The sequence below is a fragment of the Polypterus senegalus genome, chromosome 7, assembly GCF_016835505.1.
Source record: "Polypterus senegalus isolate Bchr_013 chromosome 7, ASM1683550v1, whole genome shotgun sequence".
NCBI classification, from domain to species: Eukaryota; Metazoa; Chordata; class Cladistia; order Polypteriformes; family Polypteridae; genus Polypterus; species Polypterus senegalus.
Genome location: NC_053160.1, coordinates 27716615 through 27726474, shown reverse-complemented (window position 1 = coordinate 27726474; position 9860 = coordinate 27716615). Strand labels below are relative to the sequence as shown.

Here is a 9860-nt window from a genome sequence, read left to right as displayed (position 1 = left end):
GCTCTCTCCATGGCATAAATGCAGAGAGACTGTGCTTCCTGCATTAAAACCCTTACTAGAATGGGTTGTATTAGCTTGACCATGTTATTCATATTAGCTGTTCTTTACAATAACTGAGTTCATTTTATTTATTGGTTTGTAAATGGTACAGAAATTGAAATTATTATTTCACAACTTTGAGTATTTCCTTATTTAATTATAATGATATACTTTAATTTTGGTTAAATTGTTATACTGTATATACTTATTTTTATAATTTCTTTTCTGAATAATTGTTAATTGACACTATTTTGTACATAATAATATAATTTGTATTCATGTTTTGTTATAAAACTTTTTTTTTTTTTTTAAATATTTTTGTACTAGACCTTTCTTTTCCCCAAGCCCAGGGGGAGAAGTTATTTATTATTCACTAATATCGGTTATCTTATATCGCCAACTCTTTTACTCTGAATGGGTATCAGAGACAAAAATCTCTTATCAGTTGGGCACTAATTTAAAGCATTTAAAACTAAATCCATTCACTTGCAGATTGGGTCATGAAATTTTGAACTACTTCGAGGAAGTAGAAAATAGAAGTAACTGAAATGTGGAGCTGAGCATTAGTTAAAAAGAGTCATGGTCAGAGTCAAGACAAGCATTTCATTTTCTCTCTATGGCCATTTTCAATGGGGTTTGTTATTAGAGGTCAAATTGGTAGAAATTAAATTATGAAATGAACAAACTCTTTCTGCACAAGAGTACCAACAAAAGACAAATCATTGACACACTCAACTGAATAATTAATTATGCTTAACTGAAAAGTATAACATGAATAAAAAACAAAACTCACTCAATTTACATTCAAATGAACTGGGACGCTCCAAAATACTCCAAAACTGTTTTCATATTTTTATATTTAAAATTGTATGTTATCTGGCAAGCAATAAGCAGATACAAAAGTGAAAGGAAAACAATACCTGAAATTAGTTTAATTTATATATCATGTGTACTTGAAATCTATCCTAATAATCCAAAACAACACATTTCCTCATAATACAATGCTAACAAAAAGCTAAATTTAGCAAACCACCAAACATTTACATTTTTAATATATTAGTTTGTATTACTTGCAGCTATACAATCAATAAAAAAACAGGCCTAAATGTGCCTACAGATACGGACACTCACAGGTAGCCATTAACCACACAAATAAGAACATATTTGGGTGCAACATAAAGCTGTATTAGGAAAATCAATCAATTTAGGACGTTCAACAATGCTTCACTAGAACAAGCCACCAGCAATCAGAATAATGGTATGTTGCACAAATAACCATGTATTACATTAGGCTATGGAATGTAATCCAAATGACAATTTATATACAAAGATTTGTAATGTAATTTTATCCACCCATTCATTTTGTGAACAGGCATAATCCGGCTAAAAAATTCATCATCAAATATCCCACTAGAAAAGCTCTACATTCCATCATAAAAGTGGCCAAATCTGACCTTAAAAATACACAGTTCATTGTTAGAATGCAAAATACATTATACATTCTATGAGGATGCCTATTATTTCTTAAGCTAAATCAACAAAACTGTAAACAGTAAGCAAGTTGCACTGTCAGACTTTCCACTCTGCACAGCATGCATTTTTCAAATCACTATCTTATCAATGACAGAATAAAAAAAAAATCAAGCAACTCCTATTTACATTTTTTTCAAATGTATTTGTCATAAATTACAGTTTAAACAAACAGTAAAAATATACAGAAAACCCTTCTGTCATCTTACACTCATGTTAAAAAAACGTTCTGTCACTCACACAATGGGCCTAATAAAAACATTTGCATAAAATAGATCAAAACAAAAGGAAAGCCGAGATTCTCAAGGTCAAAGTTACTGTTCATTATGTCTATAATTTACAGCACAAAGGAGGCTTTCTGTGTAAATCAAATGTGTACAGATAATTCTATAATAAAAATTTTAAAATGATAAATACCAGCAAAACGTTTTGTGAAAAAAGTTCAAGGGGACAATAAAGACACCTTCAACACATACATCTATTAAAAATAAGTCTTTTTCCAATTGAATATGGATGGCTGGAAAATGTAAGGTACATTTTTTTTTCAACTCTAATGACTGGTTTTCAACACTGGGGATGTACTGTAGTGTTGCTGAAAATCATTTTGTCAATAGAGCAGTCATCTCAAGCTAAAAATATTATTTTTCTCACTCCCTAATCATTCACACTCATTTTAAAGATGGATGGGTAAAGATCAGCATGTAGAGGGAGTGAACACGTATTTTTTCTGACTTCAGGGTTTAAAGCTGTTTTGTTTACTTGCTATGGGTAGCAAGAGCTTCAAAGTGAAATATTCCCAAAGAGGCAATTCAGAAATACCTTATTATACAAATTAGCCAACCTGGGACATAACTTTTAAAGCTCAACTCCTTTTATTATATAAAATAAAAAACATTAACCATGTTAACTAGAAATGTCACTTTGTGGCTACTTTTATTTGGAGTGATGTTATGCCTTTTTGATTCTTTTAGTTTGCTTATCATTATAACAAAAGAAATAAGTCAAAGCTTTAACTGTTTTTGATGCAGATCATGCAATATTGACCTGATAGTTCCCTCAAAACATAGACTGGAAATCCAAATGAACAAAACAAACAGTGAAATGTCAAAGAGTGGAAACTCCAATAGTGCATGAACAGAGGTTACCGGTTTTTCAAGACTCAGACAGACAAGAAATTATGAATGTGTGAAGGAAAGAGCAAGGGTGCATCCTCAATAGGTTTCTTTCACCATTCACTCTAAATTCTGCACACAATGCCACATCATTTGTATAATGAATAACAAGATGCAAGCTTACCACTTATCACTGACCATCTCACCATGCCTCACATTTTACGTTTACCCCAGCGTTTCTGATTTGTGTTGCACAGCAATGAATCACAAATGCCAGTGCATATAATGTACATTAGATAAGCCTAAAAGCATGAATTGACACAGCACTACTGATGCTCATATTTCTTCCAGGCACATCTGAAATTAAAAATAAAATCCCCCCACATTTTACATTAACGTCCGGCACAGTAATGAGGCAAAAGTTTCAACCATCTTAACAAAAACTCATTTTAAAGAAAACAGTTTAAAAAACATTATACGGTGCATCCGGAAAGTATTCACAGCGCATCACTTTTTCCACATTTTGTTATGTTACAGCCTTATTCCAAAATGGATTAAATTCATTTTTTTCCTCAGAATTCTACACACAACACCCCATAATGACAACGTGAAAAAAAGTTTACTTGAGGTTTTTGCAAATTTATTAAAAATAAAAAAAGCGGAGAAATCACATGTACATAAGTATTCACAGCCTTTGCTCAATACTTTGTCGATGTACCTTTGACAGCAATTACAGCCTCAAGTCTTTTTGAATATGATGCCACAAACTTGGCACACCTATCCTTGCCCAGTTTCGCCCATTCCTCTTTGCAGCACCACTCAAGCTCCATCAGGCTAAATGGGAAGAGTCGGTGCACAGCCATTTTAAGATCTCTCCAGAGATGTTCAATCAGATTCAAGTCTGGGCTCTGTCTGGGCCACTCAAGGACATTCACAGAGTTGTCCTGAAGCCACTCCTTTGATATCTTGGCTGTGTGCTTAGGGTCGTTGTCCTGCTGAAAGATGAACTGTCGCCCCAGTCTGAGGTCAAGAGCACTCTGGAGCAGGTTTTCATCCAGGATGTCTCTGTACATTGCCGCAGTCATCTTTCCCTTTATCCTGACTAGTCTTCCAGTTCCTGCAGCTGAAAAACATCCCCACAGCATGATGCTGCCACCACCATGTTTCACTGTAGGGATGGTATTGGCCTGGTCATGAGCGGTGCCTGGTTTCCTCCAAATGTGACGCCTGGCATTCACACCAAAGAGTTCAATCTTTGTCCCATCAGACCAGAGAATTTTGTTTCTCATGATCTGAGAGTCCTTCAGGTGCCTTTTGGCAAACTCCAGGCAGGCTTCCATGTGCCTTTTACTAAGGAGTGGCTTCTGTCTGGCCACTCTACCATACAGGCCTGATTGGTGGATTGCTGCAGAGATGGTTGTCCTTCTGGAAGGTTCTCCTCTCTCCACAGAGGACCTCTGGAGCTCTGACAGAGTGATCATCGGGATCTTGGTCACCTCCCTGACTAAGGCCCTTCTCCCCGATCGCTCAGTTTAGATGGCCGGCCAGCTCTAGGAAGAGTCCTGGTGGTTTCGAACTTCTTCCACTTATGGATGATGGAGGCCACTGTGCTCATTGGGACCATCAAAGCAGCAGAAATTTTTCTGTAACCTTCCCCAGATTTGTGCCTCGAGACAATCCTGTCTCAGAGGTCTACAGACAATTCCTTTGACTTCATGCTTGGTTTGTGCTCTGACATGAACTGTCAACTGTGGGACCTTCTATAGCCAGGTGTGTGCCTTTACAAATCATGTCCAGTCAACTGAATTTACCACAGGTGGACTCCAATTAAGCTGCAGAAACATCTCAAGGATGATCAAGGAAAACAGGAGGCACCTGAGCTCAATTTTGAGCTTTGTGGCAAAGGCTGTGAATACTTATGTACATGTGATTTCTCAGTTTTTTTATTTTTAAATAATTTGCAAAAATCTCAAGCAAACTTTTTTCACGTTGTCATTACGGGGTGTTGTGTGTAGAATTCTGAGGAAAAAATTAATTTAATCCATTTTGGAATAAGGCTGTAACATAACAAAATGTGGAAAAAGTGATGCGCTGTGAATACTTTCCGGATGAACTGTATGTACATACTGCTCTAATATCAGTCTCACACCAAAAAAACATGGTATCAATATGTAAAACATTGTGAAAATTCAAACCTATAATATATTTTAACAGATATCGGTATCCATTTATGCATATGTTTATGTATGTACTGTATTTATTTATAGAACTTCTGTAAAAAGCCAAATTTCCCCCTAGGGACAAATAAAATCCTATCTATATATAAAAAAAAATTTTATGCTACAGTGCAACAGGTTGGAAGGACTACCACCTATAAATTTGCTTTGATTAGGCAGTAATAGGGTGTTGTACCGTGTTAGCCATTATGGATGTAGTGAGATGTCAAGCAAAAAGACAACTTTTATTGGCTAACTAAAAAAATTACAATATGCAAGCTTTTGAGGCAACTCAAGCCCCTTCTTCAGGCAAGATATAATCTCATGTAATTACATCTTGCCTGAAGAAGGGGTCCTAGTTGCCTCGAAAGCATGCATATTGTAATCTTTTTAGTTAGCCAATACTTTGATGAGGTAAAAGATTCCAGTGTTGCTAACATTCACTCACCTAAAGGTTGGAAACCAGACATACAAAGGAAGGCAGCAAATAAAAATACAATGAAACAAAGTTAAATACCAAGGAATTACTATATTCTTTGTAACAGTTACATGTTTGTCAAACACCAGTGAAGACAGACAAGTAAAAGTGTGTAACAATTGCACATATTAAAAGCTATCTACTGCCATAATCAGGTAAAGAATACTGCCCCAAAAATGATGCAGGTGTATTTTATATGTTGTTTACCCCATGGGCGGCACAGTGGTGCGGGGTAGTGCTGCTGCCTTGCAGTAACAAGACCAGGGTTCATGTCCTGTGTCCTCCCTAGGTGAAGGTTGCAATCTCTCCCCAAGTTCATTTGGGTGCTCCAGTTTCCTCCCACAGTTTAAAAACATGCAGGTTAGGTGAATTGGCACTCCTAAATTGGCCCCAGTGTGTGGTTGGAGTGAGAGAGAGTGTGTGTGTGTGTGTGTGTGTGTGTTTGCCCTGCAATGGACTGGCTCCCCGCCCAGGGTTTGTTCCTGCCTTAGCACCCTATGCTAGCTGGGATAGGCTCCAAAAGACCCCTGAAACTCTGTTCAGGACTAAGCAGGTTAGAAAATGACTCACTGACTGCTTATCCCAAGTTTTTTTTTTTATTTTATCTTTGTATGGAATGGAGGGGAACAAAATATGATATTATAAAACACAGTGGTGACCAAAGCTGTTCCACAGCAAATGCATCCATGAAAAAACATTATTTTGTTAATATGTTGAATAGATACTTCTGGAAAAATCAGCACACAGGAAACACATTCCCATAACACTCAGCATTTGAATTAGAGAACCACCTTTACAGGACTCTTGTCCAATGAATGAGGGGAGAGACGGATCTTCAATGGAAAACGTTTCCACTTTGTTGTTAAGTGTAGACTGATGAACACAAATGGAATATTTATCCTTTTGTTTCCACTGTAGATTTAATTTTAAGAGTGCAGTAAGTGAAGGAGTCTGAATATTTTCTGAAACCTTAGTAAGTTAGCACTGCTGCTTCATGGACTCAGGAACCTCAATTTGATTTCCACCCTTGATACCAAGTTTGCACATTCTCCTCATGTCTACACATCCAAAAATGTGCCCACAGTTTTACTGGCATCCACTGACTGACAGAGGGTGTATGTATGTGTGTTTGGTGGGTGTGGGTGTCTGCATGCATGCTTGCACAGGTGTGCATTTTAGCAAAACATGCATATGTTTTGCACATTTAGAGTATACAACCTAATAACTGACATGTGGATTATGCGATAATAGTAATGCGAGATTGTTTTTTCCCCAATATGGACATTTTTCATCTCACTTGCAGTTGTACAGCACTAGTCACCATTGTCATCTATTATTCCATAAACCATTCTCTGTCCGTTCTGCATGAAAACATGAGATTAAATTTTTTCTCAGGCACCACTACAAACAACATAGGGTAAATCACATATTAAAAAAATCATTTTCAGGTGGAGCAGTCTTTTAATGTTTGTGTTTTGTTTTTTCCTTTTTCATTTTGAACACCAAGGCTGCATGACAATTACAATATTGCACTCTATGTATGGTCCTAAACAGGTCAAGATTAGCTACAAAGAATGTCCCAATCTAATCCACTGCAAATACCATAATGTCCAACAACGGCACACTGCAGAGAATCAAATTTCCTCTTTACTAATCTGCACTGTATCCAAACTAGTGTCATTTGAAAAAGAAAGAACAAGAAGAAAACGACATGTTCCGAGACATGGATAAAAATAAAAAATTTAAGAAGGGCTTCCCTTTGGCAGGGGCTGATCCCAGAAAGACCAAAAACTACATCAAATAATAAAATGTACTTGAGTTATTCATAGCCTCTTAATGATCTACTTAAGTTTAATTGCATATTTCACAAACTTATCTTGGTGCTGAGCCTAACTGATGATGCTGACAACATGGTGAAACAACCACAGATGTGCTGGATGGCAAACTCTTGCTAAAAATGCATTTCAAATTTGCAAATCTAGAGGAAATACATAGGACAAGCTCTTTTACCCAATATAAGAAGAAATAAATGTACAATCGTGTTAACCTGCAAAAAATGATTACATTAGAAAAACTTTATAGGAATAAGTCTGTGTCTTAAAGTGCTCCAAGAGAAACCCTCCTGGAAGGGATTTTTCATGATGGCATCCAATTTTCCACCACAGCTCCCAGTCTGTCCAGGATTAGCCCTGTAATGGAGTTGGCTTTCCTGTGCTTCTTTTGAACTCAAATTGCTTCCCCAGGAGATCATGGCGTAGGACAATACTCTGGCTGCTACAGACGGGTAAAAGGTCTCCAGCAGCTTGCTACACACATCAAAAGACATGCATCTCCTCAGGAAACAGTCTGCTCTGGCCCTTTCTGTACAACACCCTAGTGTTGACAGGCCAGTCCAGTTTACTGTTCATGTGACCCCCCCACCCCAACGTACTTGTAGCCCTGCATCACTTTCACTTCCTCCCCCTTAATAGTGACTGGTCTCAGAGGATATTTGGCAGGCTGGAAATCCACAAAAATTCCTTGTCTTGCTGATGCTGACATGCTGCTGGTTCCACCACAAGACCCAGTTCTCCACAAGCACCCCGACTCGTCTCCATTATTAATTAAGAACAACTAGCGATAAACCAAAAAAAAACTTAAAAAAGCAAAAGATTACTACTGTACAGTACTGATAAAAATATGCTAGGGAATTTGCTTTTCGATACTGTTTTAAAAGCACTCACCATGAAAAGCTCTTGAAGCTGTCATCACGTTCACGGTTAATACAGCTGTTAGATTCAACTTTGGTTTCCTTGCGATTGCTTCACTAATTTAACACAACTTCCCCATTTTAAACTTCCGATTGCACCTGCAGCACCCACGTACCTTAGCTAATTTTGCCCAATCTGTAACGAAGCACGGACACCTTGGAAAAATGCCTAACTACTATTTTCTTAACTATTTTATCCCTACACTAGCAGAACTAAATACGGGCTCATCTTTATTCCGAGGATGCACGGGGTTTCGTTACAGGACTTTAAGCAGCAGCTGAATCAAATGCAAAGACAACAGCGCTAATCCGGGAAGCGACTTCTGTCTTTTCCGACGCTCCACTCTGGGGGTCCCCGTTGATGCATTCCATGAAAACTGGTTCTTCCTTTAGCATAACAGCTGGATGGCCAAACAGCTGTTATTAACTTACCAAAAAGGCTAAAGTGATTTACATAAAGTAAGCTTGTTGCTCAACCGGTTAGTTATTCATTGTCCGCAATACATTTTCATTCAAGTAAAAATAAGCAAACGTGGTTAAACACATTTCATTTTTATACTTGTAATTTCTGGCTTGCATCTGTACTGATTCAGAACTGCCACTCCTTAGAAGTGACATAATATGCAAAAGCTTACTTTTTGTAGTCGGTCCTGAAGAGGCCGAATCCACTTCCAGACCCCGTGGTTGGAGTCGTCTCTTGCCCTGCTTCGCTGGCATGTTCCACCGCCATGCCCCCTTGATCATTGTAAGATAAGCTGTTACTCGACATTTTTTTTAAAACTGCCTTGTTAATGTACTTTCCAAAACTTTAACGGGAGCACCACACTCTGTTCTTGGATTTTAACTTTTCTTTTCCAACTTTTCTGAAGGCTACACGCAGCACCGGAAGTGTGAGTTGGACTTGGAGGAGTCACATGACAGCAGCGTGAAAGCAGGAGAGGCGGGCTCTGTGAGCACCTGACGAGCTATGGTTACTATGGAAACTGTTTTGGCCCAATCAGAAGCTGCGGCGGGATCCGGTTCGTTTCATTTGAGAATGGACAGGGCTGTGATACTTTGTTCCGCTCTTCCGTAATTTACATTAATGTTATTATTGTATGTTTGGTGGGTAATTCGTCTAAAGTGCCTTCCAGGATCATGATTGTGTTGTGTACGGGTATTTTTCACAGGTGAAGTACAGCAAATCTTGTAATTTAGCCAGCTACTTTATGCGCTATGACGTACAGTTTGCACATCATCAAATGTATTGTATTGCTCATTAGAGGTGTCTTTCATTTAGTCGACAATTGGCACGTCTGTCATATACATCTTGATAAGCTCGCGAACAACGCTCTGTGAGCTATGTCATATACCCATTGCTATAATTTGTGTAATTCCAGAGTCAGTGTTGTCAAATGTACAGAATGCCGTGAAGTCTTACTTGGTTTAGACGTGCTAATCAGCGTGAAATACGCCGCAACTCTCAGTCCTCATAATTATTAAGTATACACAGGCGGGTCTAGAAGATGAATGGATTTCTGGATGGATGAATACTTAACCTCTAAACTAAAAAATCCAAGAAAATATTTAATGTGTCACCCATTTTTACATTGTTTCACTACTTAAAGTTGCATATTTGATCATGTTTCAAATGCTTCTATTTTGGTTGTTAATCAAATTGCCATCTGTCATTCCTTAATATTCTAAACCAGAGATTCCAATATGTTGCTCCTCTCTTACCTGGGAGAGCTTAATAC

At 37.8% G+C, this 9860-nt stretch overlaps 1 protein-coding gene across 1 annotated transcript in view; it reads right to left on the bottom strand.

The window, feature by feature from the left end:
• Window positions 1–9052, bottom strand: part of ap3b1a (adaptor related protein complex 3 subunit beta 1a) — a 344324-nt gene extending 335272 nt beyond the window's left edge. The window contains exon 1 of the mRNA XM_039758392.1: window positions 8760–9052. Within this exon, the coding sequence (XP_039614326.1) occupies window positions 8760–8893 (134 nt within the window). The 5' untranslated portion in view covers window positions 8894–9052. The remainder of the gene's footprint in view (window positions 1–8759) is intronic.
• Between the last annotated feature and the right edge of the window lie 808 nt (window positions 9053–9860).